The following is a 19,667-nucleotide window of genomic DNA, read 5'->3' as shown; positions in this document are numbered from 1 at the left end:
CCATCAGGCTGACCAAGTCCTTGTACCCCCAGGTGTGGCTCTGCGGGGGCAGCATGGAGGTCCTGCCGTGCTCACGGGTGGCCCACATTGAGAGGAAGAAGAAGCCGTACAACAGTAACATCGGCTTCTACACCAAGAGGAATGCTCTCCGGGTGGCTGAGGTCTGGATGGATGACTACAAGTCCCACGTGTACATAGCGTGGAACCTGCCACTGGAGGTACGGCCAGCTTCCCTTCCCTGCACCCTGGAAGAGCGAGCCTTGCTGCTTGGAGGGCCACTCCTCAGAAAGGCGCTCATACTCACTGTCTTACGCATCTCTAGGGAAACAGCCAGTGGTTGACAAATGGCCACACCTACAGAGAGAGACATTTACTCCAAGGGACTGGCTCACACGATCATGGGGTTGTGGGGGCTGGCAAGTTCAAAATCCGTAGGTCAGGTGGCAGGCTAGAAACAATGGGCTCAAACATACCTACTATTGTAGGCTTGCATCCCAAGATCCATAGGTCAGGCAGCAGGGAGAGTGGAGAACGAGAGTTCTGCCAGAAAACCTGTTTATAGTCTACAGGCAGCCCACACCCTAAGGAAACTTCCCTTCCAACTGGTTGACTGATGGCATTAGATTGCATTCTAGAAGGCAATTACATCGCATTACATTATGGAAAGTCACTCTCTAGTATTTGGCCAAGCCACTGGGAAGCATAGCTTAGCCGAGTTGGCACATAAAATGAGCCATCACACTTGCAAAATCACAAATGTATTTTGAGGGTGTTCACAGACCTCCGAGTTCTAGAACCCCACTTTATGTGGGGCTGGGTACAATGGGAACCTCTAAATGCACTTGCCATTATGGGAAAGCTCTTGTGTTCATCCTGGTCTTACTACATGGATCAGCTGCACCTGCTCCTGGACGTACACTGTGCCCAGAAGGTTCTTCCCCAAAGTTTTATCACCAGAACCCATCACATGCTCCCACTGCACCCTACTATGGAGCTCCAGCTGCCCTGGGACATGCCTACTGGCTATTGAACCCCTGCCTACATGGCTCTTCAGCTCTTCCTCCTGCTTGGCTTGGAGTATGGCCAGGGAAAGTCCCATGTTACTCCAGCCCCACTGGAGGATCGCACAGTGGTTGTGCACTAGCTTGGTCTGAGTTCCAGCCCAGCCACTTAGTAGCTATGAGATCTTGAACAAATCCACTTCTCTTTTCTGTACCTTAGTTTCCTCAGCTATAAAGTGGGAATAATGACTGCTCCTCCTTCATAGAGTGATTGTGAGGACAAAATGAGTTTAATACACATGACCTGCTCAGAGCAGTGCCTGGCCTGGGATACCTGCTTAGTAACACTGGTGAGCGTCTTTAGTCACAGTGGGGTGACCTGCCCCCTCCACCACAGCTGGGTTTTTCTCCTCAGCCACAGCATCCATAGGTGTCCCTGAGGCATGCCAACTGAATGCACTGGAATTGGGTCCCACTGAGAGTTGGCAGCCCCTTTGTTTCAGGAGGCTGGAGCCCAGAACAGCAGAATTGCAGCTGAAGGTACATAAGCTTTATAGATAATGAGGATAAAAGTCAAGACTTTATATCATTGTTAGAATTTTTGAAATACCTTTTTAAATACGTAACTGAAAATCATTTCTGGTCACATAACCCTTTATAGTTGTTAAACAATAAGTGCTTTTACAACAAGATGGGTTGACCCAGTGGCTGCAGCAATGGGCTCAAACATACCTACTATTGTGAAAACAGTACAGGACCAGGCAGCGTTTCATTCTGTTACACATGAGGTCGCTGTGAGTCAGAGCTGATTCAGTAGCACCTAACAACAGCAACATAATTATTATTAAGGAGCCCTAGTGCCAAGTGCAAGGTTAAGCGCTAGGTTGAGCACTTGGTTAAGCACTGGCTGCTAACTGAAAGGTTGGTGGTTCAGACTCACCCAGTGGCTCCATGGGAGAAAGACCTGGCTATCTGCTGCCATAAAGAGTACAGCTAAGAACACCATATGGGCAGTTCAGTTCTGTTACCTGGGGTCCCTATGAGTCAGAATCGACTCCATGGCACCCAACAAAACAGCATTGTTAATAATTATAACAAATATCAGCAACATTTGTTGAGGGCTTACTATGTCCCAGGTTTCCATTCTCTCATTTACTCCCCGTAACAACCTCATGGCATACAAACTATCTCCCTCAGTTTCCTCACCTATAAGATAGGGACTGTAGTAATATCTACTGCATAGGGCTGTTGTGAAGGTGGGAAGGAGGCCCGGAACAGAGCTTAGCTCATATTAAGTGCTCAGTAAATGCTAACTTGGGAGAACCTATTAGGATGTCCATTTTACAGATGAGGACACCAGAGCTCGGGAGGCTAAGTGACCTGCTTATGACCTTACAGCTAGTCCATGGCAGGACAGGGATGGAACTCAGCACCCTCACTGCCCCGTGAAGTCAGTAGAACAGGCTGAGACTTCAGTCCATAAGAACTCAGGTCACCTGACTCTAGCCAGTGCTTTCTCCATCACTGCAGACAGCCTTCAAGTACCTGCTACCAGTGGTCCCCGACTGCGCTTTTAAAAAACGACCATTTTCATCAATCATGCGAAGTATAGTAAAAACAAAGAGTTAAAATTGTTTCTTAGGCTTGCCTTTGAATTTTAATGTTTGGGATTTAAAGGGGTTTTCCTTCAAAAGCATGCTGTGACGGCCCAAACCTTGATGAAATGATGTGAACTCTTCTCCAAAAGGCCGCCTGGTCCCAGAGAGAACATCCCGTCTGCACTAATCGCGGCCACCTTGCGGCCAAGGCTGCGAAGTCATATTTCAGACTTTATTTTCTCCTGTCAGCACACAGCAGTCCATTACAGGTTCATTTCTATAAAAGCAGAGTGAATTATTCATTAGGACATCATTACAAGCTTTGCAGTGGAAAATGATTTTCACTTCTACATGTAATGAACTTCACAAAGAGCCGACAAGGGGGAAATCACACAGGTCTAGGAGAGAAAGATGGGAGGTGGGGATAGGCACTTATTTTCTTGTTTTAATCAAATAACCCCCCTAATTATTGGCTCAGGGAGTCACCAAGGAAGTGTGGGACGTGCCACACACTACAGCAGTGTGTCCTGCGACTCTTTGAGGCAGCGATGACAAGGGCAGCCACTGTCATCTGGGGACTTAGGGGTGTGTGCCCATAACTGCAGTCAGGAAGCAGGATTCTCTGACTTGGTTCTAGATGATTCAAGTTGCTGTTTGTTGCCGTGGAGTCACTGGGACTCATGGTGACCAGTGTACAACAGGATGAAACACTGCCCGGTCCTGCATCGTCTTCACGATGCTCACATCCATCGTTGCGGCCACTGTGCATTTTGAGTGCCCTCCACCTAGGGGCTCATCTTCCAGCACTACGTGGGACAATATTCTGCTGTGATCCATAGGACTTTCATTGGCTGATTCTCAAAAGTAGATTGCCAGGCCTTTCTTCCTAGTCTGTCTCAGTCTGGAAGCACCAGTGAAACCTGTCCATCATGGGTGACCCTTGCTGGCATCTGAAATACTGATGGCCTAGCTCCTGGCATCACAGCAACACACAAGGCACGCTGTATGACACACTGACAGACAGGTGGTGGGACTAAAATAAAGCTATCTACTTGCAGCTCCCAACTAATACCCAGAGAGGTTAACAGATTGCCCCAGGCCTTACAGTGGGTGAGCTAGATCGGAAAGAAATCCAGATTCTTGACTCTCAGTGGTGCAAGTTTTTTACATTCGTGTTTCTGAAATTATGTGCCATGGAGCCAAACCAGACAGAGATGAGAGACTGAAAATACCCAGACCCAGACATCCGAGCAGTAGAGGACACAGGACGCAGTGATCGGGATGTCCCTTCCAGCGCCGTGTCCACTGTGGGTGGCCCTGCTGGTATGTGAAACGCCAGCGGTGTAGCTTTCAGCATCACAACAACACACAAACCACCACAGTACGGCACACCGACAGGCCGGTGGTGGAGATGATTCAAGCAGATTTCCGTAAGACGACCTCTTGAGTAAGCTTAGCATCTCTCTGCGAGGGTTCCCTGAAGGTGACTCCACCTGCCCTCTCTGGCTGGAGCTCCATAGCCACTCACACCCCTTTGCTTCTCTCTCCTTCCAGAATCCAGGAATTGACATCGGTGATGTCTCCGAAAGAAAAGCGCTAAGGAAAAGCTTAAAGTGTAAGAATTTTCAGTGGTACCTGGACCATGTCTACCCAGAAATGAGAAGATACAACAATACCATTGCGTACGGGGAGGTAATTCAGATCGTCTGTGCTCTCGGCTTGGTTTGCTGTTCACTGTGGTGTGGATTGCCTTGCTGGGGGAGCTAGGCAGCGAAGTCATTCATTCATTTGCTTGTTTATCCATCGGTGAGAGATTTGTGCAGGGGCAGCCCTGACAGCAAGGCTCTTAGGCCGGTGGGGAGACGTGTAACACGCTTTACAGTGCAGGCCTGAACACATGGCCGTGGCGGCCTGCTCTGCCTGGGGAAGAGACTAGGCCGTGAGTTCTATTGGGAACATTTTGATTTTCAGGTGCTCAGGGACACGTAAGCAGAGACATTGAGCATGAAGTTGGCTCTGTAGTTCAGGAGTCATTCATGGTCACAGCGACCCTATAGGACAGGGTAGAACTGCCCCCTGGGGTTTCCAAGGAGTGGCTGGTGGATTCGAACTGCCAGTCTTTTGGTTAGCAGCCGAGCTCGTAACCAGTACGCCATCTATGAGTGCGAATCGCCTCGGCGGTAGTGGGTTTGTTTTTTTTGGTATAGTCCAGGAGAGGCTTCACCCCAAGCACCACCAGTAGTCATTGCTCGGTGCCAGGGCTCGGAGCTGCTTTCCGCTGAAGAAGCACAGGGCTGCTCTTTGCAGATGACCTTAATGAGATAAAGTCCCCTCTTGAAACATTAAAACAAAGTGTGCAAATACTATAAATAGTCATTTTAGAAAATTTCGCAAGTAATAGTAGCCACAAACATTTGTTGAGTGCTTTTTATGCACCGGGCACTATTCTAAGTGCTCATCACGACTAATACATTTCACCTTCACCTTAGAAGGTGTGGGTGTGTTCTTATCCCCATTATATTGACAAGAAGGCTAAGACTTAGAGACATTTAATGAATTGCCTATGGTCACCCAGCTTATCAGTCATGGAGCCAGGACTAAACATAGGCATTCTGACTCCAGAGAGAACGTGGACATTTGACATGTGGCATTTTACACTGTGTGTATGTACATACATGTGCATGTATGTTTATGTATGTGTGTATGTAGTATGTGTGTGTATGTATACACACACGCACATGCTCCCTGTGTGGTGCAAATGATTTAAGTGTTTGACTACTAGCCAAAAGGGTGGTAGTTTGAACCCACCCAGGGGCACCTCGGAAGACAGGCCTGGCGATCTCCCTCCAAAAGGTCACAGCCTTGAAAGTCGTATGGAGCAGTTCCGCTCTGACACACACGGAGTCGTCATGAGTTGGAGTCAACTCGACAGCAGCTAACAACAAATTTGTCAGGTCAAGTCAACTCCAGCTCATGACGACCCGTTGTGTGTCAGAGTAGAACTGTGCTCCGAAGGGTTTTCAGTGGCTGGCTTTTTGGAAGCGGATCACCAGGCTTTTCTTCCAAAGCGCCTCTAGGTAGACTTGAACCTATAAACTTCTGGTTAGCAGCTGAGCGTGTTAACCATTTGCACTAACCATGGATTCTGTATACACATGTTTATTCATTTATTTATTGTATTTTAAACTAACACCATGCTATCCACAATGCCTTATCATTTAAAATTTCACTTAGTAGCATACAGAGAATAGCCTCCTATGTCATCAGGTATTTTTTGTGACATTATCAATACATGCATATGATTGCATCGTGTGTGTGGTGCTTTGCTTGAAAATTTAAACATTTAGGTTGTTGCCAGTTTGAAAATATCATAAATACAACAGCTGAGAACACCCTTACATATAAGTCTTGGTTCACCTGCTTTATACCCTCCTTGGGTGTGGTTTTAGGCATGGAGTTGGGGACACAGTCGGGCTCGGAGCAGGGAGTGGGAACCGTGGCCCCCAGAGGCAGCAGCAGAGAAGACACCTGCTGGCTCTGGCATTTGGTTCTCTTTCCTCTGCGGCTTGGGACCCTCTGATGACCGAGCAGAAGCTAAGAAGAGTCTTTGACTTAGAGTGTTTACATTTTCTCTACAACTGTGAATTTCCCTATTTTATGCTCAGTGCTTGTATAGTTGTATAGAAAGTCAACCAAGGCCAGGTTAGACCATCTGATGGTGGCATCTGGCATGAGAAGCCCATCTCTTGGAGTGGCAGCCTGTATAGTGGTCAAGAACGTGTGAAGACTCTGCAGCCAGCCTGCCGACTTCAAATTCTAGCAGCCTGTTACCAGCTGTGGCTCTTCTCGGCTTCCCTTCCCCCATTGGTAAAATGGGGGAAATAAAAGCACCTGCTTCATAGGACAAGACAAGCTATGATATGAAGTTTCTAGAACAGACCCGGACGTGCCGCATTAACTATGATAGGTTCTAACCGACTTGTTTTTCTTCATCAAACAAGAGCATGTGTTATTTCTCAGGTTATCAAAATAAGAGCAGTCCCTGGGTCGTGCAAACAGTTATGCCCTTGACTACTTGCCAAAAGGCTGGCAATGCTAATCCACCCAGAGGGGCCTGAGACAATCGGGTGAATTGCTTAGCTCTGTGGAAAAGAAATCAATTTGGATCCTTACTGTTCACCATATATCAAAATAGATCTCAGACAGATACATAGCATTACATGAAAGAAAGGAAACCATAAGGAAGAGCTAGGAATCTGGTCTCTGAATAAGGAAAAGGGCTTTCTAAGAATGAAAGCCATGCAAGGAAATGCAAAAGAAAAACCTGAGTGTCTGAGCACATAAATGTTAAAATAATCTGTACGTCAACTGGAAACCCTGGTGGCGTAGTGGTTAAGTGCTACGGCTGCTAACCAAGGGGTGGGCGATTCAAATCTGCCAGGCACTCCTTGGAAACTCTATGGGGCAGTTCTACTGTGTCCTATAGGGTCGCTATGAGTTGGAATCGACTCAATGGCACTGGGTTTGGTTTGGTTTTAATACGTCAACTGGTTAGGGAAATAACAGCCAAACTCGAAATACGTATGCCACAAGTAGTACAGATAAGTAGATAATACCATTAACATGTGATGAGCTCAAATCAATTTAAATAAAAAAATCAGCAACACGACCATCCCAAAAGAAAAATGGACAAAGTACAGGGAAGGCCAGTTACCACAAGAAGAAATACAAATGGTTGGAAAACATATGAAAAATTTAAATTTATTTCATAATCAAAGAAATTACAGAAACTTCTTGGGTACATCGAAGTGCCTTTTTTCCCCTACCGAATGAACGTAGGTTTAGTTTTGGAATGTATGTTGGTACTTTGCTGGCAAGGTCTTGGTAATATGAAAAATCACGTGTCAGAGCTTGCAAACTGAAACCAGCTTTTTAAGAAGCAATTTAAACCACAGGTTTCTTGATAGCCGTACTTTGACCTCCACTCTCATCCTGAGCAAATATCTTAAAGTGGGGACAGAGATTAAAGAGAAGAATTGTTCATCTCAGTGCTTTTTGGGGGGAGAGGGAGCAAAACTTGAAGGGAAATGGTTGGTTAACTACAGTAGACTATATTCACGGTTTGGAATCTTTTGCAGCCATTACGAAAGGTGTCTAGAAAAGGTCAATGACGTGAGAAAAATACTGATAATATACGTAATGCTTAAAAAGAGAAAATCGGGATTATACAACTATGATGGAGACCTGTAACACACCCCAACACGGATGAGCCTTGAAAATGTTAAACCAGAAGCCAAACCCATGGCCACGGAGTCGATTCCGACTCCTAGTGACCCTAGAGGACAGAGTAAAAAACCAAAAACCAAACTTGTTGCCATCGAGTCGATTCCGACCCCTAGCGACTCTATAGGACACAGTAGAACTGCCCCATAGAGTTTCTAAGAAGTGCCTGGTGGATTTGAACTGCCGAGACCTTTTGGTTAGGAGCCGTAGCTCTTAACCACTACGCCACCAGGGTTTCCACAGGGCAGAGCAGAACAACCTAAATGTTATACTGGGTGAAATAAATCAGTCGCAAAAGGACAGATACTGTTTGATCTCACTTGTACGAAATAGGTGAACAGATAGAAACCAAAGCTTGTTGGTGGTTACCAGGGGCGGGAGGGGGTGGACAGGAGGAGCTAATGAGAGGGGGCATTAATTTATGGTAATGTGGTGAAGATTTGGGCAGTGGATGATGATAATGGCTATACAACATGAAGCGTGTAATTAATATCAACGAATTATACATGTAGAAATCTTTGAGCTGGCAAATGTTTGGTTACGTATATTTTTACCACGATTAAAACAAGAAAGTAGCATACCATTAAAAAAAAAAACCTGTATTGGCCACAGTTCAGATTGAAAGAAAGGAGAATCACCTGGGGAATGGAGGTGGAGGCTGCAGGTGCCTCTGGGTAAAAGGACTGCAGACAGTTCTGTGTGGGGACTTTTTCATGTTTTTCCAATTTTCCTTAATGTTTATGTGTTAAGTTTATAATTAGCAAAAAGTGGTTATTGAAAAAGAAAGAATGAAAATGGGAAAATGCTAGAAGGTGGCCAGGGCTGCTGTGTACAGCTGTACAGGCTGTGCACTGCACAACTGCAGAGGCTGCCGTTCACATCGCTGCAGCTTAAGTGATGCCCCTGGAGCTGTGCTGGCTGGGGAGGGAACATAGAGACCATTGCCTGACTTTTGGGAAGGGAAGCATTTTTTTCTTTGCAAATTTTCCTTATTTTTTTTTAAATAATAAATTAATATATATTGCATTCTGTAGAAAACATAAAGAAGAAAGCAAAACTCACTCCGCCTCCCAATTCCCAGATAGAATCAATGTTAACGTTTCAGGGCATTTGCTTATGCTACTCCTTCTCTGCCTGCCGTGGGTCTCTCACTATACACGTAGTTTGCGTCTATGGTTTTCATTTACATTTCTGTTTGAGAGACTGTCCCCAGGCCAATAAATAGTTCTACTTTTTACGCTTCTCGATCTTATTTGTAATTAGTTTGGTTTTTTGGCTTTAAAAAGCTTTTTAGTCTTGTGAATTTTATGCGTATTGTTCTTAATTACATTATGATTACAGCTAATTAAAAAAAAAAATAGCCTCTGAGCCTTTCTATGTCAAAATCAAGGGTCAAGCGTTTGTAATACAAGGACTTTAAATTTCACCAGGGCCCCTTGCCAAGTAAGGACATTTTAAAAATAACAGCTACTACCACGTACTAGAAAAACCCTGGTGGCGTAGTGGTTAAGAGCTACGGCTGCTAACCAGGAGGTCCGCAGTCAAATCCACCAGGTGCTCCCTGGAAACTGTGGGGCAGTTCTCCTCTGTCCTTTAGGGTCACTGCGAGTCGGAATGGGCTCGACGGCAGTGGGTTTTTTTATGACCATGTACTAACAACATTCTCTCATACAAGAAGGACCGCGTCAACTTTTTGAAAACCTGGTAGGAAGGATAAAAATATCAGCGTAAAGGCAATCAACAAGAAATGATAACTTTAAACTTTTCCATATACATGTGTGTGTATACTAAATTAAAAAAAAATTTTTTTTCTTTTCAGAAAAAGAATTTTAACACACTTTTTCCCTGACTCGTCATTAACTTTCCAGTCTTTGTTAATGTCATCAGGGATTTCAGACCCAAATATGATTGCATTTTACTTAAATGTTATATCTTCTTTAAGAATAACTTTTTAATCAAGTTCAGTTTGGTAACAAAGTTTACCGTTATTCAGACAACTGTTTTTTAATGTTCATTCCTACTAGTTTTTTTCAACACACCTAGACCGCAGGGAGGAAACCCTGGTGGCATAGTGATTATACAGCAGTGGCTGCTAACCAAAAGGACAGCAGTTCAAATCCACCAGGCGCTCCTTGGAAACTCTACGGGACAGTTCTGTTCTGCCCTATGTGGTCGCCATGAGTCAGAATAGACTCGACAGCAATGGGTTATAGGTAGACCGCAGGGAGTGGGCAGAGGGCAGAGGCGTCTGAGCAGGTATCAGCCCTGGGCCCCTGCCTCACCTGCAACACCTCTAGTCCCTTGGCCCACTTAGATAACAAGCTCCTTTTCCTTGATTTTTAAAATTTTCATTTATCTGTGTTAGCTGGATTGTGTCTTCAAATAATTTGTAAAGAAAGCTGTGTTTATGCGTTATGCCCTGCGTCTCACCTGTATGGAATGTTGCGTCTCCACGTGACAAAAAGCTCCTTGTTGTGCACAGAAACGTTGGCTCACCAGCTCTTGCACTCAAAACTCCCTGACCAGCTTGCACTGCCCTTGTGGCCTGAGTTGCCCTCTGCGCCTAGTTCACTCTTAATAGTCTTTTTTTTTTTTTTTAACTTACCCCTTATTTTTTGTGAAATATAACAGACATAAACCAAAACTCCATTGCCATCAAGTCAGTTCCGACTCCTGGAGACCCCACGTGTTAGAGCAGAACTGAGACTGAGCTCCATGAGGTTTTCAGGCTGTAATCTTTCCAGAAGCAAATTGCCAGGCCTTTCTTCTGCAGCATCACTGGATTAGTAGATGGACACAAACCAAAAATCCACGTAGCCACTGCCTGGGCAAACAGATAGAACATTGCCGGCATCATCTGTATGTACCCTTCTCAGTACTGAGCTGAGGAATCACCTCCTCTTGGCTGTGGTCTCTGAACCTGGCGTGAGCACGTCCTCCTTGGAGACCGTCTTCCAGCCATTGTCAGAGCCCCTGACATCACCTGTCTTCCAGTGCCTGTCTCTCCCTGGGACCAGGGACCACTTCATGGCACAGGCTGTTCTGTTTATCTTGGTGTTAGCTGCACCTAGCACAGTGCCAGGAGCTCACCACGCCCTCCGTAAATATTTGTTAAATTGCCAGATGACACATTTGATTGCATGGCATTAAAACAAAAGTTAAAAGCCTGGCATCCTGAAATCATTATATGGGACAAATATGCCAGAAAATAATTAATATCCTTAATAGGTAAAGAACTCGTACAAATTTGTAATAAAACCACTTACGATCTCAGTGGGGAAGGGAAAATGAGCATAAACAAATAATTCTTCAAATGGGAAATAATTGCTAAACATAAAACATATTTGCTATTATTAAAATAAATACAATTTATCAAAACAATAAAAAACCAAAAAACCAGTTGCCGGTCAAGTTGACTACCCCGCGTGTTTCCGAATAGAACTGTGCTCTGTTGCATTTTCAATGACTCATGTTCTGGAAACAGTTCACCAGGACCTACCTCTGCGGCACCTACCTCTGCGGCACCTCTGGGTAGACTTTCAGTTAGCAGCCAGGCTTGTTAACCATGTGCACCGCCCAGGGACTCCCGTCAGAACAGGAGGGTGATGGGGATTTTTGGAAATGGGTAGAGTTAATGGTTTCAAAACATGATTGAATGTAATTAATGAACATGCTGAAAGGGGCAGTGTTTTGTTTTTTAGGTACATATTTACCATTTAGTTAAGACAAGTATTTTTTTTATTGTGCTTTAGATGAAGGTTAACAGAGCAATTTGGTTTCTCATTAAACAATACACGTATTGTTTTGTGACATTGGTTGCCAACCCCATGACAAGCCAACACTCCTCCCTTGTCGACCTTGGGTTCCCCGTTACCAGCTTTCCTGTCCCCTCTTGCCTTCTTGTCCTTGCCCCTGGGCTGGTGTGTAAAACACATCTTTTTAAATGATTACACTGAGAAGCATTTACATATCTCGTGGGTGGGAATATGAATGAGTTCAAAGCTTCCAGAAAGCAGTTGGGTGGCATTCTTTTTTGTGTGTGTGTGTGCTTTAGATGAAAGTTTACAGCTCAAGTTAGTTTCTCATATAAAAATTTATACACACATTGTTATGTGACCCCAGTTGCTCTTCTATAATGTGACAGCACACTCGCCCTTTCCACCCCAGGTTTTCCATGTCCATTCAACCAGCTCCTGTCCCTTTCTGCCTTCTCATCTCACCTCTGGACAGGAGCTGCCCATTTAGTCTTGTGTATCTCCTTGAACTAAGAAGCACACTCTTCACGAGCATCATGTTGTGTTTTATAGTCCAGTCTAATCTTTGTCTGAAGAGTTGGCTTCGGGAATGGTTTTACTTCTGGGTTAACAGAGAGTCCAGGGGCCATGTCTTCCCTCCAGTCTCAGTCAGACCATTAAGTCTGGAGTTTTTACTAGACTTTGAGTTCTGCACCCTACTTTTCTCCTGCTTTGTCAAGGGCAGAGTCTGTAAAGACTATTCCGCTGTCTGTGCCTTTGGTACTGTACTACCAGTTCTAGGATTCTGGTCTTCAGAAAATAATCCAAAATAGAAGCAGAGCTTTATGCACGAAGTTGCTCATCACAGCCAGGATGCGACAAAATTCAATTATCCACAGAACTAGGGAACACATGAGTGGACTGTGAACAACTGTCCTTGTGTATTTTCCAAAATGTCTCAGATGAGATGGTGTTACTTTCATAATCTTAATGGTTTTTTAGAAGTCATTAAGACGAGTCTGCTCACGTTCTGCACCTGGATACAGCTGGGTGCCCAAAGAACAGCCTGCCTAGTTAGCTTGGTTTCCATGGAGACATACACGTGGAAAAAATAAACCAAACCTGTCTCCACCGAGTCAGCTTTCGCCTCATAGCAACCCCCTATGACAGAGTACAATTGCCCCGTAAGGTTTTCTAGGCTGTAATCTTTATGGAAGCATGTCACCAGGTCTCTCTCCTGTGGAGCCGCTGGGTGGTTTCGAACCACCAACCATTCAGTTCGCAGTGACTGCAAACCACATGCACCACCTAGGGACCACGCACCTGGAGGGGACCGAATAGGTACATACGGGGAAGACCAGCATTGCCATTTTCCACGTTCGCTGAGATTGCCGCGTGGTGGATGGGACAGATCCCAGTGTAGAATCCCGTGTGCCTGGAGGTCCAGATCCGATGCAAGTTACAGCATACCAGCAAAGAGACGTGCAGGCACAAGGTGCTGCCTTGGGGACTTTGGTCTGTTTCCCTCAAGAATGCATTCCAGGCACCCAGGATGATGCCTGGCACAGCATCGGTGTTCAGTAGATATTCTTTGAATATGTAAATAAATGTTGCTAGAGTTTTTCACAATGGCAAGATGCCTCCTTGGGTGGCACAAATGATTCAATGCTTAGATGCTAACTGGGAGGTTGGCAGTTTGAGTCTACCCAGAGACACCTCGGAAGAAAGGCCTGGCAATCTGTTTCTTAAAAATCAGCCACTGAAAGCCCTATGGAGCGCAGTTCTACTCTGACACACATGGTATTGCTATGAGTTGGAATTGACTCAATGGCAGTTGATTTGGGATTTTTTTTGGTTGGTCAGTCGGTCGGTCGGTCGATCAGTCAGTCGGTTATGCCAGTGATGGAGTCCCTGGGTGGTACAAATGGTTAACACCCTCAGCTGCTAACTGAAAGGTTGGAGGTTGGGGCCCACCCAGAGGCACCTTGGAAGAAAGGCCTGGTGATCTACTTCCAAAAAATCAGTCATTGAAAACTGTATGGAGCGCAGTTCTGCTCTGACACACATGGGGTCACCGTGAGTCTGATGGCAACTGGAATGTCAGTAATGATCTGAAAAGCTGGCCTTTGATCCCCAGAGTTATTAAAACCCAGGGTGGGTGCAGAGACCCATTTAGAATTTGTTCCTAAGTCACAGTTCCCACTCGACCTCTCCCTGAGGTGTCTACAAACCTAACACCTGGGGAACCAGTACCATGTCCAGAAAGTCCCCGCAATCCTCTTTCCTGCTAAGGATGAGGGAGCAGAGGGGTTGAGGGATCAGACCACCCAGTACATTGGTGGAGGGCTAGAGCCCAGGCCACCGCTGAAGGACTCGTCTTTCTTGCTAAAGTGACCGCCTCTCAGACTTCAGCTGAGTCCTTACTTGGGAGGCTCCAAGGGCTGGGAAAGCCGTGACTGGGAAAGAGCATCCCCACTAGCCGAGCTCTGACCGGTGGTGTTTTGCCTATTCCCGCAGCTTCGCAACAACAAGGCGAAAGACGTCTGCTTGGACCAGGGGCCTCTGGAGAACCACACGGCAATACTGTACCCGTGCCACGGCTGGGGACCGCAGGTAGGAATCCATCTCAGACCAGGAAGGGAGTGAGATCACTGGCCTGCTGGGGCCTTGGGAGACTTCTGGAACCTTCTGTCACCCTCCTTTGGGTAGCTATTACCTACTCAGTCACCTGTTGTAAGCTTTTGATGAGAAGGTGGGCCTTTCTGCCTTTTTCTCTAAAGAAGCTGGGGAAAAGATTCCTAAGGCCCATTGGCCTTGACACCTGTTACAATCAATATTAATAGGATCAATGTGGACTTTTCATACTAAAAGGAAAACGTGAGTAAACAGCAAATCACTTGCCAATTTGCTGGTGTAGAACACACGCGCGTGTGCTGCTGCTGTTAGTCGCTGTCGAGTCGAGTCTTACTCATGGTGACCCCATGTGTGCAGAGTAGAACCCCCATAGGGATTTCAAGGCTGTGATCTTTCAGAAGCAGATTGCCAGGCCTTTCTTCTGAGCTGCCTCTGGGCTGGTAGGGGAGCACTTACCCGTGTACGCCACCCAGGGACTCCATGCACATAACTCCAAAGAAATGATTAGCTGATTCCTCTGTGAGGACCTGACTGACGTGTCCATCCAGAAAGACGTCACTAGTTGGATCGCGAGTATGACCTTGACGGGAAGTGCCGAGAGGAGAGCAGCGTGCTGACTGGGAGGGGAAAGTGCTGACAGCGACGTTTCCCAGAACACACGTGTTCTCCAGTTCCTCAGGAGAACACACGGGATCACATGAAGACAGCGAGATGATTATCCACGAAAGTAGAGCTAGAGCCCTGACGACTGGATTTCCTTTGTCAACTTTGTGCTAGCCAGCTGTGTGTGTGCGTGTGTGTGCACACATACACGTGTACATGTATGTGTTTGTGTGTATAAATCGGTGTCTTTAGAGCATTTCACAATGGCAAGGTTTTTGTTTGGTTTTTGGACTACTGTTTTTCATGCCTCCTTGGGTGGCACAAATGATTAAGTGCCACCCATTGGACTTGACACCCATTACAATTTAAACCATCATTACGTTAACCAGTAGTAACAAAGGCAAACTCCAAACCGAGCAGACACTTACATTCAATTCCAGAAGAGCACTGGACAGCTGGGTTCTAAGCCAGCCTCACAGAAGGTCAGAGAACCTTCTCTCTCTGGATCTCAGCTTGTTCCTCTGTACAAGTTGCCCTGTAAGTTTCCTTTGGTCTCTCCCATGCTTGACGAACACACACACTCACATGCAAACTCACATCTGTCTGTCACGCGTGCACTCACAAAGGCTCTCGGGTTTTCTCTGCACAGAGCAGTTTTGCTTCCTCACTGGGCCAGTACCTAGAAAGAGTAGATTTGTGTTCCTTCCACCACCACCGTGTCGATGATAGACACCACAGTCCAGACCTTTCAAGTGCCCTCTGGCCTGATGGCTCCTCCGAAGGTGGATGAGTAATGCCAGACAGGTTACAGGTCAAGTCCTGAGTCACTGACCTTGCAGCAACTTTGGGGGGTAGACAGGCAGCATGAGGAAACTGAGACCCAGAGGTGAGTGCCTGTGAGCAAAGCAAAACTAGAACCCAGGCCTCCAGTACAGCCGAAGCACTTTAAATTCACATCAGCTCCATTTAATTCGATAAGTATTTATTTGAGTCCTACCACGTGCCTATAGATAGACAGCTGCCATCTAGTCCGTTCCACCTCACGGCGACCTTATGTACAACAGAGCGAAGAGTTGCCTGGTCCCCCGTCATCCTCAGGATTGCCAGATGTTCAAATCCATCGTGGTGGCATTTGGGCCAATCCATCTCACCGAGGGTCTCCTTTACCCCTCACCAGCCCTCTACTTCATCAAACACGGTGTCCTCTTTCAGCCGTTGATCCCTCCTGATGACGTGTCCAAAGCAAGCGCGTCCCACAGTGTTGTGTTGAGCTCCATAAGGCTTTTATTGGCTAATGTTTGGAAGTAGACCACCCGGCCTTTCTTCCTAGTCTGTCTTAGTCCGGAAGCTCTGGTGAAGCCTGTCTATCGTAAGTGACTCTGCTGGTATTTGAAATACTGGTGGCACAGCTTCCAGCCTCACAGCCAACATGCAGACCTCCACTGACAGACGGGTGGTGGGTGTGCATGAGGTTCATCGGCTGGGATCAAACTTGGGTCTCCTTCACGGGAAAGTGAGAATTGTAGCAGTCAACCACCAGCGCCTCTTCCTGCTCATCTAGGAGCCCTGCCTTCCCACCTCTCATGTGCCTTGGCGTCTTTATAAACCACTCTGTGAAGTGCTGTGGCAAACAGAGACCGCGTCAAAGCTCCTGTCACAAGACAACTCCCAGAAGATGGAACTGGTGCTCCATGCACATTGTTAGCTTAATTAATGGACTCTCTGTTGTAATTTATTATCCAACAGCAATTAAACGGAGATAAAATAGGCACTGAGGAGAGTAATTTCCTGTCTTGCAACATGTGTTTGTCAACAAGATGGTGACGGTTCCCGCCACTCAGCGATCCTCCCCTCTCGGAGGTGTCTCTCTGCGTCCTCCTCACTCGCAAACATCTGTTTCTTCCTTGAGCCTACGTTTTATTTAAAAGTGGAATGTCAAGACCCAGCTGCAGCCTTTGGTGTCAGCCTGAACCATTAAGAGTGGGAGTTTTTGGGCGAAGGAGGCCCACAGCACCCCCAGCCAGGTATCAGGGGTGCCCAGCAGAGTGGTGCCATTGCCTTCCTGGGCCCAAGTCCAGGGCAGGCCCCCAAGCTGGAGCAGCTGGAGCGGCCACCAGAAAACCCGCCAGCTTCCATTGCCCCTGGGTGGTGCAAACAGTTAACATACACAGCTGCCAACCAAAGGGTTGATGGCTCAAGTCCACCCAGAGGTACCTCAGAAGAAAGGTCTGGTGATCTATGTCGGAAGAGGCAGCCATCGAAAACCTTATGGATCACAGTTCTGCTCTGACGTACCTGGGTTCGCCAGGAGTCGGAATCAACTCAACGGTAACGGTTTTATGATTATTATCATTATGGACAAAGCTCTGTGTTAGCCCTTAAGGTGGTGATCATATGGCCCCGTTTGCCCAGGAGAGTTTACGCCTATTATCCAGCTTAATTTTTTTTTTAATTTATAATACTATCTGTAATAACGTAATTGTTTTTCTTTTCACTCTTAAGGTAAGGTTCACTCTTTATATGATGTATAGTTTTGCCAAGTGTTGACAAACACACGTGGTCAAGTCCCCACGCCAGAATCAAGATACAGAGCAATTCCATCACCCCACATACTCCCCCAGAGCCCCTTTTTAGTTGCTTTTATGGACATCACATTTGAGGACCAACTCACCCGGCAGTGTTTGTGGGAATTGCCTGTGCACCCGGACATGTAAATGTTCCCCAGGCCACCCTGACGTGGGCTCCCTCCCTGAGCTGAGGACCACAGGTACTCAGGAATCGGGGCCCTGGACAACGGGTATGACCTGCAGAGGTTCACGTGACGCGGCCCTGGCGAACCAGCGAGTGTCTCTGGAACAGCTGGCATCTGTAATGGTTGTCATTAGCTGCTGTTGAGTCGGATCCGAGTCACGGCAGCGCCACGTATGATAGAATCAGACACTGCCCGGTCCTGTAGCATCTTCACAGTCACTGGTACCCTTGAGGTCACTCTTGCAGTCAGTGGGTATTTTGAGTGCCTTCCAACCTGTTGTTGTTGTTGTTGTCAGGTGCCGTCAAGTTGGTTCCAACTCATAGCGACCCTATACACAACAGAATGAATCACTGCCTGGTCCTGCACCATCCTTACAATCGTTGTTATGCTTGAGCCCACTGTTGCAGCCACTGTGTCAGTCCACCTCGCTGAGGGTCTTCCTCTTTTTCCTTCCAACCTAGAGGGCTCATCTTCCAGCCCTATATCAGATAATATTTGTTGTGATCCATAGAGTTTTCAGTGGCTAATTTTTAGAAGTAGAGACCAAGCTTTTCTCCCTAGTCTGCCTTAGTCTGGAAGCTCCGCTGAGACCTGTCCACCATGGGTGACCCTGCTGGTAAGAAACACCAGTGGCATAGCTTCCAGCATCACAGCAACACACAGGCCAACACGGTGTGACCCCCTGACAGAAGGTGGTTGAGTATCGGTAATGAGATGCTCTTAAAATGAGGTTGGCCACCATGGAGAGGAATCGAGGGCGTCAGTTACTGTTTGAGGGGTGTCAGTCTCTGTCCCAAGGACCTTTCTTTCCTGGCTCAATGGGTTCAGGGGGTGCGGCCCCTGGGTGGCACGCACAGTTTGTACTCCTTCACCAACTGAAAGGCTGATGGTTTGAACCCACCCAGCAGCACCACGGAAGGCCTGGCGATCCACTTCCATAAAGATCACGGCCTAGAAAGCCTTATGGAGCTCAGTTCTACTCTGTAACATGTGGGGTCACCATGAATCGGAGTTGACTTGACGGCAACGGGTTTGGTTTACCTGTTTTTTTATTTTCTGGTTTGGGTTCTGGGGAGGGTACCAGAGGTCTCTCCTCTGGTTATCATCTATGGGATGCATTTTACTCTTCCTCTCCCTTCTTTTCTAGAAGCTTCCATTCCTTCCCTCAGTTAATTCATCACCGGAGTGACAGATAAGAGTCCTTTTATCCCATAATTAAACATAATCTGATCTTGAACTCAATCTTCCATGGCTTTATCTTTGAAGCCATACATAATCCAAACACCTTGTCATTAGGACGCATCATGCCAGTAAGCTCTGGAGCACCATGGAGTGATAGGGCTTCCGTGAGCTGTTAGCACCTACAAGCCTCCCCATCCAGATCCTCAGAAAGCACAGAAGGTAATGACAACCGGCAGCCTCTTGGCTTCCCTATGAAGTTAAATAAGTCTTGGGACACTGGGGATGAAGCCGTGGAGAACAAATTGAAGTTAACACCCAAGGAAAGATGATCTTGACCCAGATTCAGGGAACCTGCCTCCCACCATTCATCAGAAGCAAACCCAGCCATCCTTTCCAGTCCTGGGAGTGGGATACCCTGAAGGAGAGGGAAAAGTTGAGCAGGGAAACTCCAGACCTGGTAGGAAAATGGTGGAGCACTGAGGTCAAGTGTCTTAGTCACCTAGTGCTGCCATAACAGAAATAACACAAGTGGGTGGCTTTAACAAAGAGAGATTTATTTTCTCACAGTCTAGTAGGTTACAAGTCCAAATTCAGGGCGTCGGCTCCAGGAAAAGGCTTTCTCTCTCTGTCAGCCTTCTCATCAGTGTTCCCCCGGACGGGGAGCTTCTTTACACAGGAACCGCAGGTCTAAACGACCCGCTCTGCTTCTGGTGCTGCTTTCTTGGTGGTAGGAGGTCCCCAACTCTCTGCTTGCTTCCATTTCCTTTTATCTCTTGAGAGATAAAAGGTGGTACAGAGGTAAAAGGTGGTACACCCCAGGGAATCTCCCTTTTGGATCAGGGAGGTAACCTGAGTAATCCTTTTAACCACAAAATGGAGG

At 46.7% G+C, this 19,667-nt stretch overlaps 1 protein-coding gene across 1 annotated transcript in view; it reads left to right on the top strand.

Annotated features, from left to right (window-relative positions):
- GALNT17 (polypeptide N-acetylgalactosaminyltransferase 17) overlaps window positions 1-19,667 on the top strand; it is a 538,869-nt gene that overhangs the window by 489,960 nt on the left and 29,242 nt on the right. Inside the window, exons 7-9 of the mRNA XM_003416636.4 lie at window positions 33-218; window positions 4,154-4,291; window positions 14,134-14,229. Coding sequence (XP_003416684.4) covers window positions 33-218; window positions 4,154-4,291; window positions 14,134-14,229 — 420 coding nt within the window. The remainder of the gene's footprint in view (window positions 1-32; window positions 219-4,153; window positions 4,292-14,133; window positions 14,230-19,667) is intronic.

This window comes from Loxodonta africana, chromosome 12 (genome assembly GCF_030014295.1).
Source record: "Loxodonta africana isolate mLoxAfr1 chromosome 12, mLoxAfr1.hap2, whole genome shotgun sequence".
In the NCBI taxonomy this organism is placed as follows: domain Eukaryota; kingdom Metazoa; phylum Chordata; class Mammalia; order Proboscidea; family Elephantidae; genus Loxodonta; species Loxodonta africana.
This window is presented reverse-complemented; position numbering and strand designations above follow the sequence as displayed.